Source organism: Durotheca rogersii (genome assembly GCF_024521655.1).
Source record: "Durotheca rogersii strain YMJ 92031201 chromosome Unknown GGS23scaffold_4, whole genome shotgun sequence".
NCBI classification, from domain to species: Eukaryota; Fungi; Ascomycota; class Sordariomycetes; order Xylariales; family Xylariaceae; genus Durotheca; species Durotheca rogersii.
In genome coordinates, this window is record NW_026251235.1 from 770,472 (window position 1) to 792,184 (window position 21,713).

The 21,713-nt window shown below is 54.5% G+C and overlaps 2 protein-coding genes and 1 non-coding gene across 3 annotated transcripts; 2 read left to right on the forward strand and 1 right to left on the reverse strand.

The window, feature by feature from the left end:
* The first annotated feature begins 751 nt into the window (after positions 1 to 751).
* Positions 752 to 850, forward strand: GGS23DRAFT_t24. Its single transcript has one exon. It is a non-coding gene; the product is annotated as a tRNA-Leu (tRNA).
* Positions 851 to 2,801: 1,951 nt separating this feature from the next.
* GGS23DRAFT_357933 (cyclin-like protein) lies at positions 2,802 to 4,674 on the reverse strand. Its single transcript, XM_051513217.1, has 2 exons — positions 4,123 to 4,674; positions 2,802 to 3,981 (listed from the first exon to the last, which is right to left on the reverse strand). Exons 1-2 carry the CDS (start codon positions 4,309 to 4,311, stop codon positions 2,956 to 2,958), a joined length of 1,215 nt encoding a protein of 404 aa, XP_051374587.1. The 5' UTR covers positions 4,312 to 4,674; the 3' UTR covers positions 2,802 to 2,955.
* A 6,238-nt stretch (positions 4,675 to 10,912) lies between these two features.
* GGS23DRAFT_358036 (uncharacterized protein) lies at positions 10,913 to 11,824 on the forward strand. Its single transcript, XM_051513218.1, has one exon. The coding sequence runs from the start codon at positions 11,068 to 11,070 to the stop codon at positions 11,692 to 11,694; it is 627 nt and encodes a 208-aa protein (XP_051374588.1). The 5' UTR covers positions 10,913 to 11,067; the 3' UTR covers positions 11,695 to 11,824.
* Positions 11,825 to 21,713: the final 9,889 nt, after the last annotated feature.

Genomic DNA, 21,713 nt, shown 5'->3' on the forward strand with positions numbered 1-21,713 from the left:
TCTTGTCCGAGTCGTAGGTAATGAGCATGTTCACTTGTTCATTTGGTTCATCTCCTGCTGCTTGTTTCTCGAGCGTACGTGCTCGCTCGTATGTACCTACCTGATATCCGCACTCTGCTGCCGCAGTCGTGGTCTATCTTAGGCCCGTGGAAGTCCGGGGCATACAGAGACACGCACGTACAGGCAGACAGCCTGCTGGCAACTGACGGTGAAGGGGGAAGAAGACGGTGTGGGACGCAACGTGGTCACGGTGGGTTCTCCGCTGGCTGGGAGGCCTTCCGAGGGAGGCTGGCTCGCCGATAATACCTACAGCACAGCGTGCGTGCCAGCCAGCAGAAGTGCCACGACGTGCTGCTCACCTATCTGTCTGCAATGCGGCTCTACCTGGTATCTTATTCCTCACCTTCTCTTCTTTTTCTTCTTCTTCTTCTTCTTCCTTAGTACCTACCTATCGCTTCTATCGACGCCGCGGGACATACATAGGCTATCCCAACCTCTCTCGCTGTGGTCTCTATTGCAGGCATATCCATGCCCGTATATATACATAACCTAAGAGGTATATATTATATATATATGCATACTTCAGCTGAGCTACCTACAGGTAGGTACGTAGGTACCTAGGTAGGTACCTAAGGTAAGGTACCTCCTATCCCCGATGCCCTCCAATTGCCCAATCAGGAGCCGGCCAGGTCCAGCCGCCGTCGCCGCCATCTAGCTTGATAGCGCTGGCGGCTCCCACCCGAAATTCCCTGGTGAGATGGCCGAGTTGGTCCATGGCGCGAGGTTAAGGTCACCTTAACATCACTTCCTCGTGGGGAAACCCTCGTGGGTTCGAATCCCACTCTCATCAACATTTTCTCTTTTTTTTCTATCTCGGAATCATCTCCCTCCTCTTCCTAATTGCCTCTTCGTTCAGCCCCCCCTCCCCGCCCTTATATATCATCTATCTATCTATCTCCATTTTGGGACCCGGTTTTGCTCGTCCCCCCCAATGCATGCATGTCTCTTTTTATATGGTGCGTAGGCCAATTCGCAATATTTGGAATGCCGTCCCCTCCCAGACCCGTCTTCTACCTTACCTAGGCTCCTTGGCGTGCCTAACCAGCCTGCCAGCCTGCCAGCCTGCCTCCCATCCGGAGCAGGGGGGGACGGTTACCGGACGCCAGCCGCCTCTCGGTTTCATTTCACCAACCCAAGTAATATTATTACCAGACGGTTAGTCAGTCAGGAGTGTCTCAATGCCTCTCCGCACGTTCCTCCCTTCGCCCTCACCTTACGTATCCCCCTTCTTCGGGCCCACGTATTCTCTCACCTAATACCTGTACATCTAAATTGGAGCTCGACAGATGCGTATAGAGATACGTATACGGTAAAACACAGCCAGATATCATCACCACTAATAGCTAGGCATACAGTAATTCATTAGGGAGGGGGGCACCAGAGTGACTCAGTCGACTCGGGTCAGCATCGCATTCGCTAGCCCGAGCCTGTCCTGCACATACCTACATACGTGCTACACACGCATACATTCCTACGTACGCACCTGTAATCTGGTGCGTACAATGCTCGACGGACATGCGTTGCAAATCGCAATCTATGCTGTTGCTTCACTGTGGAACAGGACGGTCCGTCTGCATTAGCTTCCATGCTTACAGGGGCTGTTGGGCGGATTCCAAGGTAGGAATGCATTGGGTTAGGCGTGTGCGGTGGATGGATAGCAAGGGAAGAGGGAGAAAAGAAAAAAAAAAAGGTCGGTCGACTTATCCCGAGTCAATAATAGATTTGCACCTATTACCACCGAGCCAGGCGAGCACCCACGCACGCACCAGACCCGGAAACATGGCCAGCCCGAATTTATGCGACATCCCCAATGCGGTGGTATGGGCTTATAATATGCCGCCTGCAATACAAGGTCCTGGGACGAGAATAGGAGAACGCAGAACGCCGAAAGGGGGCAGCCTCATCGCGAGCAGACAAATCACAACTCTGTCGTGACCGCTGGTTGCTGTTACCAACCACATCACGAGAACATCACAGCTAGAAATCGCAACCACGCGAAGAAAGGTTTCCGTCCATTTTTCCTGCTCGGTGTAGAGGTTTTCAACTCTTTTCCATTGATATGTACGGATGCGGCAGGCATGCAATCGTCATGTGCAGCAGAATCACGGTGGTGATGGACACGAAGGGACCATCTAAGGCCTCGTTCGAAAAAAAAAACCCCGGAATGCCCAGGTCGGAATCCGCAGAAAGGCTCCTCCGCGAGAATTAAGCTTCTCCCCCCCCCCCTGCGGCAGGGAAGTCGATCGGTGTATCGTATCGTGTGGTGTGCCCGTCCATCTTGCTTCCACAAATCTCATCGGCTGCGCGCCAGACTAGAATTACGTCCTCTCAGGCATCCTCCCGAGAGCAGCTGGCGGAATCGCTCGCATCGCATGCGTGCCCGTGTGCGTAGTGTGTACCCTCCCCCTTTTCCTTCCCTCTTCCTATTCTTCACAAATTGCCATTCTTTTTTTTTTTCCTTCTCTTACTCTCCACACATCCCCGCTCTTCCCTCTCACCCCTTTTCTTCTTGTCTCCCTCCCGTTCTCCCCCGCATGGTAATTCGCATGCGGCAACGTGGGCGTGGTCCCCTATCCTTGGATCGATAGAAATAACGCCCCAACTCTCAGGGAGGAGAAATCAGATTTTTTTTGGTCGACAATCGTTCGTCTTGGTGGTTGATGCAGATGGCACGCGCAGTGGGTATGACTGAGAAATTGAAAAAAAGAAAAGAAAATCAAGCAAGTCGCTAATATGCCATGGAGATGACCCTGAACCGTCAATTATGCAATCTTTTTTCTGCCAATGATACAAACATCCATGGGATGATGTCAAAACGCAGCGTCGTTCACGTGAGAGAATTGGTGGGATACGTCTACTGATAGTAGTTGGTATTGCTAGGCCAGGGAATAAGAATTATGAGACCATCTGCTGTGCGTTGTACTCATCGTACGCGTATGTTGATGACGGATATTGCTGCATGGATTGCTGCGGGAACCCGGGAACGCCGGTGGGTTGCGGTGTCGGCGTCACCGGGCAGCGAGGCGGAACATACTTGTTCATAGGGTCCGCGACGCCGAAACAGACTCCGTCGGGGGTGATGGGCGGAGTAAGGTATCCGTCCGCCACACCCAAAGCAGCACAGTGGCCTTTCTGTGGGGTGCTGAAAATGCTGGACTGCTTGGTGGACAGGGTGGTCTCGGCGGGGGGAGAGGGAGGGCCCTGAGCTCGTCGGGCGATAGCGGCCTGCTGGGCGAGGAAGTCTGACAGCTTCCCGGAGACACGGGAAAAGTGCTGCGAGGAGTATTTTCTCGATAGCGTAACGGAGGGTTGGTGCAGGTGTTGAGATAGGGCCAGGACGGTAACGTTCTCGTCGTGATCCCACTCTCCGTCGTTGGCTTCGGGTTGGCCGAGTATCGCACGTGCGAGGGCAAGCGAGGCACGTGCCATGATCGAGGGCTTGGTGGAAACAAAGTCGCGGTGGTACAACGCAATCTCGCACAGGTAGGCTGCCATATGCTCGACTTCGCGGTCGTCGGCTTCCTCGGCAACTATTAATTGAGTAAAGAAATCGACAGTCGGATGCCCGATGGTCCATTCCAGGGTGTTGAGCACGTGCATCTCCATCTGGGTGAACATTCCCGAGTCGTAAAGGCCGCAGCACATGTTGTTAAGCTCGTTGATCTGCGGCACTCGGTCCTTCTTGTCGCCATACTTGGCGGCGATCAGCAGAGCTGCGCAGCCAACCAGTTGGTAGTGCTGCTTATACACTACCCGCTTGGAACAGTATCGGTCAAGGAGGTTCACGGTTAGAAAGAGCGTCTCCGGTAGAAGGGCAAAGGCGGCATGGGCCTCGATCAGGAAGTCGATCAGGTACGGCCTCATGAACCACTGAATCTCTCTTTGCATGTCGATCAAGTTGGCATCTGGTAGCGTCTCGTCCTATCCACTTGTCAGTTTCCGAGGCCGTGTCCCCGGCTCACCCTTCCCCCGTACTCGGCCTCCCACCGAGGCAACTCAGGGGGTTGCCTCGGGGGAGGGGATAGGAGAAGGAGTCAGCCGGCAGCGAAAGAGAGCACCTACTTCCATGTGTCGCATGTGCTGCATGATATCCTCCAAGTATTCGTCACCGGCGAGGCGAGACAGTTCGTTGGCAATCATCTCTTGCCGGTTGCGTGCCAGTATCCTGGCGGCATCCTTCGCGCTGATGCGGGGGTGTCGAGGTTCATCGGATTCAACGAAGAAGCCGGAGTCTGAGGTGGAGTAGGCCATGGTGCAAGGGAGGATATCTCACGAGGGTCGAGCCGGCGGTTAGGGCTGCGTGGTGTCCGCTGAGGTTGAGGTGGATGCTGTAACACGTTCTCAAAAAAGAGTGACGATTAGGTTCTCCAGGAATCTTGATGCTGAGAGAGAGCGTATTAGGAGGTTGGGGGCGGCCGTCAACAGGTAGAATTCGAATGAGTGAATAATCCTAGCTGGACGAACGACACGATTATTACAGTATTAATGAGCGTGATGAATTGTATCAAGTATTATAAAATAAAATAAAAGAATGACCGTGGCCGAATGGGCTGCCGAAAGACGGTGAAAACGACGAGGTGAAAGGGGCCGGAGAGGCGGCGGTTTAAAAGAGACGTCGAGAGCGACTTGGGCACTGGATTGGCAAAGCGGATTAGCGTCGGGAACCAGGAACCCACATTTCCCAAGGCCAGGAGAGGAGCGAGAGGGAGAGGGAGAGGGAGAGAGAGGGAGGAGGGAGAGACAAATCGTGGACCAGAGACAGGCCAGACGGATCAGGGCACGGCCTTCTGGAACCACACGATCAGGGGCAGAAACACCAGGCCTTCTGATTCGACCGAGCATCTGTGGGGAACGATTCCTGGCACGCAGCCAGATAGGACTCGCAGACCACTGGATTCTCGACGGGCCATATTAATGCAGCACACGTGCATACAAGATGACGTTGGTCTGTGTTATAATTTCGCTGAAGAAGGGGGGAGAGCTCCCTTACCGCCACGATGAACCGCAAGGAAATTAGGGCAATTCCTGACGAAGACGGTGGGAACAGCGAGTTAACGAGTCCCACGCAGGCCGAGCGGCTCTGCTCGACGAACAAGACTGAAGCGTGCGTGAGTGATCGAGTTATAGGTACCGTTGGAAACGCTGACGTGACCGCGGGTATGCAACTGCACAGAAAGATGCCCGATATTAGAACCTCGAGTTATCACACAACGTCTTCATCCTCGTCCTGGCACATCGCTTCTCTCTCTCTCTCTATCTCTCTCTCTCTCTCTCTCTCTCTCTCTCTCTCTCTCTCTCTCTCTCTCTCTCTCTCTCTTTCTCTCTCTCTGTCTGTCTGTCTTGGCCCTACGCTCTTCACCACTCCACGAAGCGTCTCGGCTTCTTTCTTCTTCTGCCTCTTCTCCCCGGGAAGGATTGGGGGGGAGATCAACTCCTACTAACTGCAGAATAGGCGACGTACCTCTACACTTTGCACGCTTCTAATGGATTATGATCGAGCGACAGGGTTCATGTAGGGCTCGCTGGTGAGATCCTCGAATCGGTTGAAGACCCGAGTGGAGTCTAAAACCGATATTTTCTTCTGGAGTAATTGTGATGAGCCAGTTAGATTCCTGGTACCGCAGGCACGAAGAGGAGACGGATGGTTTCGAAGGGCCCGGTGTTGTGTCCAGCAAGCTAGACAAGGCTATCCGATTGCTCTCCTTGCGACAGATCAATCGGCGGAAGGGGGCAAGACAGAGGGGGAGGGAGACGCGCACTGGTGTGGTGTGCGGGATCGACCGAGGAATGGACGGTAGAGGTAGTGAATCGGCCGTCTAGCGGAGAGGAGATAAGGGGTGGGCGGGCAGGTCTGGCGTGACGGGATGGATATCGGAGGAGGGAGGTAACGAGAGGGAGAGACGTGGTTGAATTAGGAGGGATTCCTCGTCAAATGAGGACGGTGATGGTAATAAGGGTCGCAGGAATCTGGGATTCCAAGAGAGTATTGGCTATTACCTGGAAAAATATCTGAAGGAGACTATCGGTATCCTAAAGCAGAGATGTATCTCTCCTGCTTTCTCTCTTCATTTATTTGACTCTCGTCTCTCTCTCCCTTGTCGCTTGTGCTCTCTCGACCCTGCCCTTTTCTTGGTGTCTGGAGCTGTCGAGGAGGCCCGGGATTCTCTCTCCTCCTTCCCTCCTTAAAAGTGGACGAGGGGATTCTAGTAAGGACGAGTGCTGAGGAGGAGAAAATGAATGGATCGGATTAGGAGGGCGAGGAAAGGAAGGAGAGGAGAGAGATGGCCTCGAGTTGGAGGAGGATGGAGGAGAAGAAAAGGGATTGGAAGAGATGGTCTGGTTTAACAAGTACTTTTAAGACACCGGGCCAGCACGGGTCGGTCGAGCATCCCATCTACGTAGCAAGGTAGAAAGTGTAAGTGAGCGGGAGAGGAGAGAGGAAGAGAGAGAGGAAGGGCCAAAAAAAAGCACCAGCAGCCTAGCCAGCCTATCAAGCCAACCACTCAGCACCTGCAGTGAGCCTTGAACCACTTAAGCTCGGAGCGTGATAGCTGGTATGTACCTACCTGTCCAGCAGGCAGGCTCGGTACAATGGGCATTGTAAGTACCTGCTGACCGCAGGATTCGCGGGTACCGGCCCTGGCTATTGTACATACTACGCAGCGCCACCCAGTACAGCCCTCCCCGGCCGCGTCGAGGTACTGCGAATGTGATTGTGCACGCCGACCTCAGCAGGCGTGTGTGTACCTCAGGTATGTAAGTACCTAGGGTACCTAAGACGGATGTACTCCCTCTACGTGCCTCTCTGGAGGTACCAGCCCAGCAGGGCCCAGGGCCTCAACACAACACACAAGTCAGCAGGGGCCGGGATCAGCCTAGCAGGGCACCGCGTTCGTGAGAGCCTGTAATGTGGGAGCATTCCACCTGGCTAGGCAACTCGACCGTAGGCAGATCGGCGTCTTGTGAGGTGCCTACAGGCTCGGTAGCCGGAGGCGAGTTCGACTGCGGTTAGCGATAAATTGGGGGGGACGCTCCCGGCCTGTCGCCTGCCTGCCTAACCACCCCCCTCCCCCTATCGCGGCGGTCTCCCTTAGGCAGCTCCAGCGCCTACCCCTTCGTCTTGGCTTTTCCACCCGGCCATCTGTGTGCATGAGTAGGTATGTACCACACCTACCGAGTGTCGGCGCGCAGGTACCTCCATCTCCTCCCTAGATAGGGTCCCCTTTCCCGCTTCTTTTTCCCTTCTCCTCTTCCCCTGACACACAGCTGGCTTGCACCCTGCTCTCCCTACGTACCTGCGTACCTAAGGCGTGGTACCTACCTAGGCCAGGATACCTCTACTTGCTAATACAGGTACTCAACGCACCTACCTACCTAATGCACAATGCCCCAACATACTGCTGCTTCCTAGAAGGCACATAGGTTACCTAGGTAGGTATGTACCTACCTATCTCCTAGGAGGTAGGTGCCTAAGGTGCCTGGTAGGTGCTGCGTACCTACAGGTTAGGTACCTAAGATAGGTACTGCGTAGAGGTATACGTAGACCTGGTAGGTACCCAAAGGTAGGCAAGACCCTGGCATGCAAGTTGCAAGCAGCCTTTTTTAGGTCGAAGCAAGCAATTTGACATTGCAGCCCACTTCCTTACACGTACATGCATATCGACGTACCCTCATTTGGCTCTGGGTAGGTATGAGTACGGACCTGTGGGTGTGCCACCTACCCCGAGGTACCTTACTTTATAGTAGGTAGGTACCTTTGCACGTACCGTATCTATACAGTAGACGTATATACATTCCCGCCAGAACACCGCAAAGCCAGTCCTCGCTAACGTACAGATCGTAAAGGACTCCACTGTATGTAATGTGCCTTGCCTATATGTCCTACGATGCATGTACCTGTACATAATAGACTGAGGTATATATGCATATCCTCACGCTATTAATTAGGTTGGTAGGGTGTTCGGGGTTATATATATATATATATATATATATATATATGTGTATATGTGTCGCCTCGGGAAGAAGAAAGGAAAGAAGAAAAAAAAAGGTAGAGAGCATAGGATAGATTGGATGGTGCATGGAAATACCGGCCAACTTTCAGTTTATTATTGGTCCCGTCTCTCCCTCTCGTCCTCTATTTCTCCTGCGCGTCTCTTACCTTTCTTGTTTGGCTTCGAACTGACAAGCCGGAGAACGGCCCCTTCGGGTCGTATGGGCCGACGACCGTGCCAAACAGCGGACATCCATGATTGCTGCGTGAATTGACCGCCTGCGCGTACCGTCTAAGCAACACCCGGATCCCGTCCGTCCTTGTGAGAGGTCGCTGTCGACGGAAGGTTATCCTAGGCTGGCTTGTACATACCTACCTACATGTGCACATACGCATACTCGCAAAGAAAAGGGAAGTCCGGGACGTGAAACGGGGCCATACCACACGGCAACGCCCACGTCTTGCGGGGGGGCCACAGTATCGTGAACAGGTCGACTGGTTGCCTGGTTGCTGGTTGCCCGTGCGGTGTAAATTATGTAGCATGTTGGTGTGTCTGTCTGTCTGCCTGTCTGTCTGCGTGTGTAATATATGCAGTATAAGGCCTGGGCCTGGACATATATGCACGTATATGTGTGTACGAAGGTAGGTAGATAGGTAATCCCACCTATCTTCAGGATCCATGGTAAAAGACTGGTTTGGGTTAAGTTTTCATCCATCATTACACTCAATTTGAATTGCTAAAATATTCGAACATTATAACTTAACTTAAAAAGGAGAGTTTCCCCCCCCCTTTCCCAACCCTGAGTATCCCGTCTTTGAAGAGATGGACTTGACGGCACGCAATAAATTTCGAAATGTAGCTAAGGCATCGAGCAGGCATCGTAAGTCTTCATCGTGATCGTCGCCAATGAGAGTCCGTCGCTCGCACCGCGGTAGCAATCACGAAATCTTCCCCTCGCGTCCTCACGAGATAGGGTTGCCTCGATGGAAGGTCAGGTCTTATTGTCATTTGTTTGTTTGGTAAGGCCTCTCGCGAATGCAGCCGGCCATTGGTAGGCCGTTGGTGCAAATGCTGCATTGCAGAGAGCTCGGCACTGATAGGTCCATGCACGTAATAATGCCCTTCTTTAGGGCAGGCCGGCCGCTTTTCTCGGCCCTCTCAGGGCTGCTGCCATACCTAACTACAGGAGTAGGCAGGTAGATATACGCGGCGACCAGTTATCGCCGAACGGATAGATGGACGAGTAGGCTACATCTACATATTGCAGCCAACCAGGGCGAGACGGTTTAGATATTTACAGAGCATTCGTAAGCACCTCTAGACGGATCCTTCTGGAGAGGAGTTGACCTAGGTCCTAGGGCACAGCGCACAGCCAGCGCGCAGTTGGCCGGAGGCTGCGACAAGACGCCACAGTGAGAATAAATAGGCGATACGGAACGCGAGGAAGCCGGGTTGGACCTGAAATAGAAGGAGGAGACCGCGGATGTTCCTGTAATTCGGGTGAGGACCACACTGTGCTTGAACGCCCTCCGTTACTCCAGCTCTACTGTACAGCCATGTGCGTGTATGGAGGCATGCATGTACAACGCGACAGCCCCTGAACACACCTCCTACCGATGTCGAGTGCAATAACGGACATATACATAGGGAGCGGCGCCAACACCGATCCAGAACAGTCATCTCCGGTATGTTGGGTAGAGCATTCTTTCCGCCGCAGGCTCCTGGCTGGCTGGCGGTTATGGCTTACTAGGAGGGAATATGTGCTGCTATTACATCTCAGGAGATGATGATCCCATTCATCTTTATTGGATACCACTACGGGAGAGGCAGAGAGAGTGTGTGTGGCAGAGAGAGAGGGAGGATGCTAATCGTCCGTTGACGGGTATGTACAGAGGTAAGATAGGTGCCTAGGTGCCTAGGGCACTACAGGTAATAGCATTCCTCCTCCAGGTTATTGAGGTTAGAGCACGACATGGGAGCAAATGGACACAGCATACGACAGGCTACCGGCACCCAGATAAGATGACTGCAGATCTGTCTTCCCGGATGCAGCCAGTCCAGTCCAGTCTAGTCGATCGCCCAGACCCCCGTAAGAAACGATGTTAATGCACACATTTAGAGGTCTTGAAAACCCCGCGCCCTCGTCGCCGAAGCGTCCGGCGTATGGGTGTAGAACACATTCCCGAGAAGAGATAAGAGAGAGAACGTTGGTTTTTTCCTTTTTCGGTGTCTTACGCCATGGCACTCGCCCGCCATACGTTATCCGTCACCAGGCACGGCACTATATGGTTTCTATACACCTACGGATGAGGCACGCATGCGTGTATGTATACATGGTATATACGTGTGCACATATTACTTTAGGTTGGGCAAGTAGGGGGCCATATATGAGCGACCCGAGTCCTACTCACAGTCTTTAGCCCGGTCTGCGCTGGTCCCGTACTGGCGCTCCTGGCTGATACCGTTGCAATCTTGAGGTGAATCCTACGCCAGTTCGCATGGAATCGCGAACGGAACGTGGGCAAGGGGTCCCCCGTTACCATCCAGGCTAGTGTCGCCATCTCAGCCCACGAATCTCTTGCGAGACTACAGGGCAGAATGTCGCGCCAGTCCAACCAAAACCACCGACCGCTCCCGGCCAATCGTCGCCTCCTGACGCGTTCTTGCACGACTTCGCAAAAAGACCAATTTATCATGCGTGTCATGTGCAATGGATCGATCCCCTTCTGCGTTCAGCTCCGCACATCACGGATCGCACCAAGATGGTATCGATGGATATGCATGCAGGTATGTTATGTAGGCATTGTACATACGCATCGGCGCTCCTACTGCGCTTCACCTCACTTCTCGACACGAACCCACAACACACCTGCCTATCCGTCCATACATACCTGTCCGTCTCGTCTTGGGGGCCGGCTTTACGGCCTGCGCGGTGACTCCCCCTCCACCAACGCGCGGGGTCACCAAAAGTACCGACCATGCCTGCTTTAAGGACGGCCATATATCAGATCATCTTATGCCTAGGCATCTGCCCTCGTTGCCAATGAGGCGTAGGGCCGAGTTGGCTATCAGCGGCCACTGGCACACGACAGAAGCCACCCGCGCGACCCGGTGGGCAGAAGGAAGAAACGACGCAACCCTCTTAAGGTGGCAGAGAGAGGGTAGAGAAAAAGATAAGGAGGGGAGAAAAAAAAGGAGAGTAGCGATGTTGAGGGAGTTGCTTGCTCGGGCTGACGAGACGCGCCACATGCCGCCAGCAGGCATCCCAATGAGCCGGTCCAGTCAGGAAAAAAGCCGTGATACCGATATGGTGGGATGCTGGATGGCTGAAGTCCACATCGCGATTGGATTGCTGGATGGCCTCTCCAGCTGCTGTGTTTCCTCACCCCGCGGGACAGCTCACCTCCATCCCACCCACTCCGATTTCCCTAACCAATTGTGCCCGTGCCCGACTGCCCTTGTGCTTCCTGTTGACGGTATATCAACTGCCTTTCTAAAATTTTTTATTGATGTCTCAGCTCATAGTCATCTTCCGCCTACTTCGCCACCTACCTTGACTACGATCGCCGTGGTAGGCATAACGAAGGGGCAGCGAAGGGAGGGGCAGCGAGGCGGGCAGAACGGTGCCCACGACGGCCTGTAGACAATAATAGCCTTGTAGTGAGAGGCAGCTGTCATAGGCATCAGCGAAGCTCGCCGTCTGTATCTAACCTACCACGTGTGTGCCTACCCGGACAAGGCAAGCGGAAGTTCCCATTGTGCCTGGCAATCCTAGGTCTGCCCGCTCCGTCGGCAAGTCGCTGGAGAATTGCTAGCTAATAACGCATCTCCAACTATCAAACACCAATACACCACCGCGATTTGCTGACAGGGGTACGGGTCTGTCGTGTTGAAGAAAAAGAGATGCCGTTACACATGACAAGCATATTTCTTACGACAGTAGCTTCGCAAAACACTACACACACAGACGCACACGAGAAAAGAAAAAATTTCAAGAGACATGTGTTTCTGTTCCTGCAGCCGAGGCACGCTACAGACAAAGAGGGGAAAGAAACGAAACGGGTCGTCCTGTTTTCGGGGTCCTCGCCCGGCGTCGCATCCGACCAGGCCACTTTGACCGCGTCGTCTCAGAAAAGAGAAGTTTTTTTCTCCTCCTTCTTCTGCGGATCGCGTAGCCCACACGCGCGCGTCCGCGGCGTTTGATGGGACGAGGTCCGAACACGAAGCCTACGTGTGTGACCCAACCCCTCCATCGAGCTATCGACCTGCGGCCCTGTCGTCGTACAACCGGAGCCGAGAAGGATTTGACATCCGCCGATGCCTTTGCATCTTCTGTGCCCGCTTACGCCGCACCTGATGCTGATCATGCACCGACGTGACCCGACCCGGACCTGGAAAGCTCTGCCCATGGCCATGGCGCCATGACTTACGAGTAGGTGCCATCAACAGCAACACGTAGATAGATTGAAAACTTGTTCTGTTCCATTCCTGGTCGTCTCCCCCCTTCGCTCTCGCGGTAGCAACCTACCTCACCGTTTGCGAGGAGGGGCGGCCTGGCGTGAGCAAACCCGTTTTAGCTGCCAACCAGGTTCGGGATAACCCCAACTACTAAACCTCCCACATCCCTAAGGCTCACGCGTTCGAAAATGTCATGCTTACCAATAACGGGAGTAGTCCTAGGTAAGCCGCCGCTATTCGAGTTATTTACGTGGGCGCTTCGCGGAGGTCGAACTGATGGATCCCCGCGAAGGAGGAGAGGGAAAAAACGGGTGCAGGACGGGGCTGGCAACCAATGGAGTCTCCAAGAAGTCGTTTTCTTGAAACCGATGGTAGCCTCCCCCCTCCCTTTACGTATCGATCACGATAAGGCGACGAAGGTAAGACGTACACGTACGTAGAGTAGACACCTCGCACGCACGTATACGATACGAGATAGCACGCAAGATATACCTAGCTATAGGCAGCATATAGGTAGGTAAGGTATAGGTATGCAAGCAGAGGATGGGTAGCAGGAAATATGCATACCCATATAGATGTTAGCGACTACCAATTTCCTGAGCTAAGCGTATCCGGCGAGCGGGACGCATTCATTTCGCATAGGGAATGCGGACGCCACAGGCGCGCAAGCCACATGTGAGGGCCCTTGGCCAGATTCGGAAGCTGGACAAGGCAAGGACCCCAGGAAGTAAAGGCTTGGCGGATTCAAGTACCTAGGTACCTACCTAATGTATACGTGTGCGACCCGCATATGTACATATCCACCTCCCCACCGAGAGGATATACATATATAGGTATATACCAAACAAGGACCTAGGTTAGTGCCTTAGGTCAGTGCCTAACCTCCAAGGCAAGTGGTACCCAAGGTAAGTACATGGTAGAATCTCGTTGGGGCCCTTCGCGGGCACTCAAATCCCATCCAATCCATCTATCTACGGTTACCACCTAGGTAGGTAGGTAGGATGCCCTACTGCAATTATGTACATGCTGCCGTCTGTCTCCAGCCCTCCCGTCGTCGCACGCCACCGAATCTTTCATCCCGTTTGCTACCAAGACGGCAAGCATTGTTTTTCGTCATCGCCATCCTCGCCCTGCGACGGGGCTGCTCCGTAAAACGCGGCCCCCACAGCCCCCCGACGACCCAGCTCCTCAGCCTTACCACCGCCGCCGACGCACCCACGCACTGTGCGCCGTATGTACATGTGTACACTATCGCCTGACGATACTACGTAGTAGGGAGTAGCGTATACGGCGGTCCGGGTATTGTCCTCGACGCGTTTGTCGCTAGCGCTTCGTGAGATTGAGGCCCGCTGCCGTGCGTTTTCCCCACGCGAGGGACATGGGAAGCGAAGCTCGCTCCGCCCGCCGCTTGAGCAGAAGAGAAAAAAAGAGAGGGGGACGGACCGAGAGAGAGAGAACGGTGTTTTGTATGAGACATATTGTATACGTTGGCTGTGATCAGGTATGCACGAGTGGATAGCGTTGCCTGGTGTGGGGTAGTTATCCACGCATATCTCGAACATTTATATACACAAAAGCCACCCTTACCCACCTCCACATCAGGATGTGCGCCTTGTGCAGCGCTCGGCGCTCAGCAAGCTGACCGCATAGAATGCACAAGACGACCCTATAGGCGTGGGTGCGTAACGGGAGCGAGCCACTCATCCAATCCGTCGGGAGCGCGAGGTCTTGGTTGGTGGCATCGACGTCGAATTATCCGTAGGATCCCCTCGAAGCTTGCGAAGCTGGGAGGCAGGCTGGAAGGCAGCTGTGCGAAAGTCGGCAACCTTCTCGTCTGACTAGCGGTATCGAGAAGTGTGTTTTCGTGGCTTAGGAATATGCGATTTGCTGGCACCCATAAACACACACACACACACGTACGCCTGTCTCGCTACCGGCCACACTGGCCTCGCCTCTGGATCTCGACGACGGCTCTGTTTCTGCCTTCGCTCCTTCGATTGCCATCGTCGATCTCTAGACACAAGTGAATGTATTTTTGGATCGGGCGCCGAGTGCGGCTGATCGATAGTCTCAGCACAGCGTTGCCCGGGCAGACTGCGGCACGAGCGGCTCTGTCGCGAAGCGGGTAGATTGAAGCGAGAGGAGGGCTTCAGCGGTGAAGAAACCTAACTTGGCACTTCCTTACTAGAAAAAGAAAACAAACAAGAGCAGACCCCGTCGACTAACCTGCGTATACCCCGACATATTGATTATCGATCAATTTCTTACGTGTAAGTGGCTATGTGTGCGCACGTAATCGTATTAACCCAACCCGCCTCCTCTATTTCTTGCCCTTGGCACCTCGGGGAGGGGCCTCGGAATGTTGGGCATATTCCACTCTCGCGAGGGACGCCGTCACCGCCGCTCGACCTTAACCCAGACTGGACTTCTGAGGCAGGGTTCTTTGGCGATCAAGCTCCGCAGGCTCACGTATAGAATACTACTACGTATGTACGTACGCATGTTGCACTTTCATACGTATGGAGAATCGAGCATACCTAGGTACCTACCCACATACCTATGCCAACGCTTTGAACCTTTCCACGGCCCGGGATCGCTGCTGACCAGGAGGGAGAACCCGTACCTATGCATATCCATACATACACCGCATTTGTGTTCATATAACGACTCGAAGCCCTTTCCCCGTCTCTGGCGAAATCGCGCATGACCGAGGTCAATAAATAGAAAAAGATTGGTGTGGTGGCCCCTCACCGTTTTCCCCCTGGTGATACGGAGCCCTGGGGATTTGCTTGGTTAAAATTTCGGGCGGTCGCTAATCATTCATGCTGGCGGGCCTTCGACGGATCATCTAGAAGCCTTCGAGCATCATGGCCATACCGGGTTCGTGGGCTAGGTCGGGTTCAACAATGCACGACGATGCATCCAGCTAGGAGGAGGACGTATATAGATAAGTACCTACCTACCTCCTCGGTACCGACTTGCGGCTGGTGCCAGCCCGGTTTAGTCAAGCCACACGCAGACTTGAGGCTGAGGGAGGTTCCGTTGAATCGGAAGCGGTGGAACGCATAAAACCGATCTAATGCAACCTGGGCGGGCATGGGTCAGATCCATCCGCACCAAGTCCACACATAACCCATCTTGTGCAAACCACGCCATCGAATGACCATCTCGACTTTGGCGAGGCCGTGCGTCCATACCTGGTCCTACATACCTACATATACAGTGCAGACATGCCGACATAGGTCGACTCCATCTCGGTGTTTCCTTTTTTTTTCTACTAACGATAAACCGCTCCGTGGGTCTGCCTCCGGTCAATTTCCCACTGTTCCCGTCGGAAGAGTTTTCTTCTTTAGGTCTTCTCCCTTCCGTCAAGACGAGGAGCAGGAGGAAAGAGACGAGGAGACGGAGACGAAGACGGTGTTTGCAGGAAACGATCCGACACCAGGTACGGAACGAATTCCATCCAGGGTCCTCCGTCCTAAGCGTGTGTCGTAACGTCGCAGAAACCCTTATTTGCAGGCGGGAGGATCCCCAGAAACACCCTCTCGTAATATCGCAGCCGATCACCATACCTAACCCGAGGCTCGGCGGTACGTCCTTCGTTTAGGAGGGGGAGGACCCTTACTAGAGGCGGCGGAATCCCATCCATCCCTTCAAGGCGAAGGGAATTGACCAATTAGCCGGCGGTGTCGGATCGGTGCCAGCACAGATTCCCTTCACATAATCTGCGACAAGATCTCAGCCTTTTTTTTTGGGAAGAGCAAGAAAAAAAAGGGGGTGAATCGTACGTTGTAGCGTTGGAAATCAAAAAGGAGCCATCGTGCGCCGTGAATTACCCGCGAATCCACACACACCACTGCGCAGGTATACGCACCTACATCTTTTGGCAGATTACAACTCTAGAGCCGGGCTGGCGTTTCAAAGAAATAGCGCTATCGAGGTTCCTCGAACGACATCACGAAATCTGCCTAATACCTCTCTCGGCGCCGGCGTGCTAGCGTCGCATCGCACCTCGTTTCGATGATGTGACATGCGGGGCGGGGACAGACTGTTCGATGGGCTATGCCTTGTATGTCAAGTAAGGACAAGCCAGGCAAGCCCTTGGATCACTGCCCAAGCTACACATACTCACACACACTTACAGCACTATTACTACGTTTACACAGGTAGTTTAGCTATATGTAGGCATACCTACCTTACATATCTATTACAGGCCGTTCCTTGTACCCCCCCCATTCCGTCCCTTGGTGAGCACACCTGGATCCGGGTAAGCCCGTCAGCTGTGTCCTGTCTCTCTTTCTTTTATTTTTCCCAGCCTGCCCGTCGGCGGGATGAGACAGATAGTCGTCCAATATATAAACCACCTATCAACGGCGGAAGGTCTTAGTTAGCCGGCCCGAGGAGGAGGGGGGTAGGGGTGATCGGATGAGAGAGGAACACTGAACGCGAACGGGAATCTCACGTTGCGAGCGTCAGCGCCGCACACGCACACGCACACACGCGGTCTTTGGGTGATATTTCCGGCTCGCGACGACAGAGCGGCGTCAGGCCAACGAGAAAGGGCCAAGACCTCGACGGATGGTGATATTCGAGCTTCCCGTCGTTACATCTGAGCTTACTACCTTACCTACCTCTTACGGTATGCACGTACGTGTGTATGCACATATGTACATGCGTGTAGGTAGGTATGTAGGTGCTTCTTGGGGCGTAGAGGTGAGCGGCCGGGCCAAGTTGCTTCGTTGGTTCCAGGAAACCACTCTCTCTCTCTTCCCGGACCTCTTGGCGAGGCCATCGCCGCAGCTAATTGAGCCAGTTAGCCGGTAGGATTTCCTCCTCCTCAGCCAGAAGAGCCCACCCCTCCTCTTCCTAGGGATGACGCGAGCACCATTTCTTCTTCTTCCCTTGTGGGAGGAGGCATTATTGTGCATAGACACGTACGTACTTATGGCTGTACTACGTAAGCACAGAGAAGGGAAAAAAAAACAAAAGAAAAGGAGCCAGACGCGCTAATTATGTAGGTGGTGTCCGGAAACGCGTCTATGACTGATGCCGATCTCTCTGTCTGGCGCGCGCGGCCGTCCCACCGAATCGTCGAGGGTTCGTGGTCCGGGGGAAGTGCGCCAGCCCGGTTCGAGCCAGGGCATGTTTAGGACGGTCTGGCTTACCCAGGCCTCTTCCGCCGGTCTCATCGCCATCGTTCAATCAACGACGCTGGCAGCTTCGTTTCCGTCGGACCATCAACCGCGCGCGCGGGGGGGGGCATCGGCCCAGCTCGAGACGGGCGGACGAATTCGTCGCGATCCAGCCCAATCGACGTGGCGGCTGCTGACCAGGCTACCGAAGGCAATCTATTGTGTAGTGATGCAATGTAGGTTACGATACGTGCCCGTACGTCGGCCAGTCCCAGCTCGGGTTGGCAGCACTGAGCAAGCCCAGAGCTGAGACTGAGCGTGGTAGAACGATGACACGATTGATTGGATCACGACGTGCACACATAATACTTAACACATTCCTCCTTCGGTGACCTCGGTAGTGGTTCGCCGTACACAGCTGACACTACTGCGACTGCTACTACTGCTACTACTGTAACTCGCGAGATCATTGGAAGTGGCAAGAAATAGGCTAGAAACAACACGGCCTTGTCGTGTCATTCTTCCCCTCCCCGGGGTTAAGGATCCGGGACCTCGAGGAATTCGATCCTTCTTCCCTGTCTGCCTACCTAGCTGTCTCTTTCTATCTGTCCAACCCGTCTTCCAACAAACAGCGACGGTCGCAGCAGCACGCGATCTGCGGTCCAGGCTACTGAGGCTTATACGACCCCCGTTTCGTGTGCGTGGGCGGGTATGTGTGCTCGCGAGTTGCCCAGAGTCGCGATCTCTCGACGAGCCATCCCGTAGACTTCGGCCGATGCATTGGACTGTAGGCATCGCCCTTCTCTCTCTTTTTAGTATCTCAGCAGCTAGCGTTGCCTGCGCTCTGCTAACCCCAAATCGGCCAACCCTGCCCGGTTGCCGCCGCCGGTGCCGGATCCTTCTTTGGCAGATCCTGTTTCCGGATCGCTGGTTGGTGTCTTACCGCCGCACCGATCCAGAGGCTTGCGCACCTGAACCTGACGCCAACAGGGAATCGCAGGCAGGCAGGCCAGGCAGAGCAAGCAAGCAAGCGTATGTTGCGTCAGATAGTCAGATAACAGGCATTGTATCTCTCTCTTCCTGCTTCCCCCCCTCCTTTCCCCCGTAGCTCAGCCTCGACGGTAGCGACGGCAGCTCTAGTTGGTTGGTCCGTTGTCTGGCCTGCCTAGGGCAGGTAAGGAGAGCAGGCATCGTGGATGCGGGGAAGGGGGGGGGGGGGGGGGTAGAATAAAACAACATGTCGCGGAATAGAGACAGGACAGGGAAGACGAATCTAGACCCCTCACCTCCGTCCGCTGACGGTGGATAAGTCGCATCGACATTTGCGCGCGCAAAGATTATGTAGGTGTAGGGTGGATCCGACTTTGTCGCCGACGTCAAGAATAATCTGCCCAGAACACCAACACGAGAGCGCGCCTTCGTCATTATGTGTCATCATCATCATCGCCATCGCCATCGCCATCAACGTGATCGTCAGCTAGAACAAGGAAAATACCCATGTCCGCCCCGCGCGGAAACGGTTGGCGTTGTTTCGGGTTGAGGTGCCCTACAGACGGGCAGACAGAGGATAGAGAGATGATGGCGACCAGGTTGCGCCGGAGTGGTACGGTACGGGTACGGTATCTCTCCGAACCTGCCTACGAACATACCATACCCTGCCCTGCTGGGCTATCTGCAACACGCGCACGCGCGCACGCACACACTCTCTCTTACAAACGATCCCTTCGGATCGTCTTGTTTGGTTTGGTTTGGTTTCGTTTGCGGAGCCCTTCGCGACCCAGCAACGCGCAGGGTGCACACATCCATCCACCATCCACCCATCCCATATCCATACACTTATAAATAGGCGATGTGTTATATATACGCACGGTACCGTCATAGGTAGCAAGAGGGGTGGGAAGGCGGGAAGGCGACCCATGCGACGGATGAATTGGGCGAGGCCACTACGTGCGTGCCGTGTCGGCGTACACTTCCGCGGTCACAGGTGCTGTAGGTCGAGAATGTAGATAGGTAGGTAGTAAGTGCGCAGGTGGTATTGGAATGCAAGAAGATGGGCGTTCGTGTTAGGCGTGTAATATATGTGTGCGAGAGTGTGGACGGAGTCAGTATCTGTAACTGGAGCTGGAACTGCGACCGACTGCGACTGTGACGGTGAACCGGGGAACATGTCGAAGAGGGTTCCCGTCCCGTCATCAATTTTCCTCGTCATGCACCGACACACATACATAACACTTACACATAACACATACTCGTACATACCTTACCTACTTACATGCACATCGTGCGTATAGGTGCGCATGTAGCGCGTGGACGCAGACGGGCGTGTGTGCGGACCCCCCGGGGGGGCCTGACTGACGATGCATCGTCGCCCTCGCTGCCACCACCTCACGTAGCATGCAGACACGCGCGTCTTTGTCGAGGAAGCGAGTTGCGTCTTAAAACCGGACTTTGCTTAGATGACCGTCGTCCGCGACTTGATTTGACCACGGCCCCCGCCCCTCCTTCGCTACCCACCCCCCGCAGCACACACGCACACATAACACGCGCACACACACGCCACCGTGCCTACCGGCCTGCCGGGGCTCGCTACACGGGACGGATCTGTCCAGATAGGCAGACGGGCAGGTAGATACGAGACCAGACGCGACCGCGACGACCGCGCGCGCGGTGGGCCGGTGGCAGGCCAGTCAAGCAGGGGGCGCCGACGGTGCCGAAAACAGAGTTAAAGGAAATTCTACACAGAAGCCTACCAGCCGAGAGAGAGAGTATGGGGAGGGGCGCGCCGAAGGCCAGACCCGGGCGAGACCAGACGAGACCAGACGAGACCAGACCGTCGGGAGGAGGGCCGGTAAGGTTAGCAGGTGGCTCAGGGCTCTCCCCAGGGGCTGCAGCCGCCTCTCTCTCTCGCTTTCTCTCCACACACACGCGTTTCCCCCCTCTGCGGTCGCGTCGCGAAGCGCCCCCGAGAGACAATCTCGTCGGTGGAGTCGGTGCGCGGTGTTCGAGCGAGCGAGAGAGAGATGGGGAGAGAACCCCCGACGGCGTCTGGCTATGGGCACCATGGAGGGGCCTGCTTCTTCAGCAACTGGGTCGCTAGAGGTGCGGGGAGGCGAAGAAGGGGGGGGACTGGGAAAAGGAGAGCAAAAGAAGAAAAGAAACGACGGTCGTATCGCGTCTTTTCCCTGTCCGAAAAACGGGAACGCCAGACGCGTAAAGTGCCTTTTCCCCTTTCCTCCCTTCGTATTTTTATTTATTTTATTTTATTCGTCCTTAATTCCCTCGCTACTCCTAGGTCCGTCTTGCCTCGCCTGCCCATCTAACGTAACCCTCCCCTATCTGCCTCGCTATTAGGTGCCTACCATACACCCGCTAATGTCCACTACTCATAGCTAACGTGCTTTACCTGCACCTACATGCTTACTTACATACTCATTACATTAGCGGGATTTGTTCCGCGGCGGACCCTGGAGTCTGATTTGTGGCTGGAGCCTTAGCGAGAACGCCTTCGACGCCCTCGACGCCTTCAACATCTCCGCTCGATGGGTGATCCCTGGGGGCAGACAGAGAACCCCATCACCGTCCCCTATCGCCTACCTCCCACAGCCACGCCATATTACGACCTACATCCATATCGCGGTGCCCGCATGGCCCAATTGCGTCCCGGTTTCGCCCCCTGTTCTGTTCTCCTCCAGATAGGGAGGTGAGCCGACGCCTTCGCAGCGGGCGCGACGGCAAGGCTGGTGAGTAACTGCGGACGGGTGCGGTTCGGAGTGGGCTTCTCCCCTCCCTCGGAGAAAGGAGGGTGCGGCCGTATCTACCTGTAGATCGGTCGGTCTACATCGTATCCATCTGGCCGTCTACCCGTCCCGCCATCTCTCTGAATATTCCACCGCTGGTATTCCCTCGCTTCTCTCGGTCTCCAATGCCCCAAACAACTTGCGGCGAATTTCTCCGAGAGGTTGGGGTTAGGGGTTGCCTTCCTCCCCCACAGGCTCACTCCTAATATATATTGACCGTGGCGGAAGATATATCCATCAATAGGCAGGCACATATATAGGTATATATGATCTAT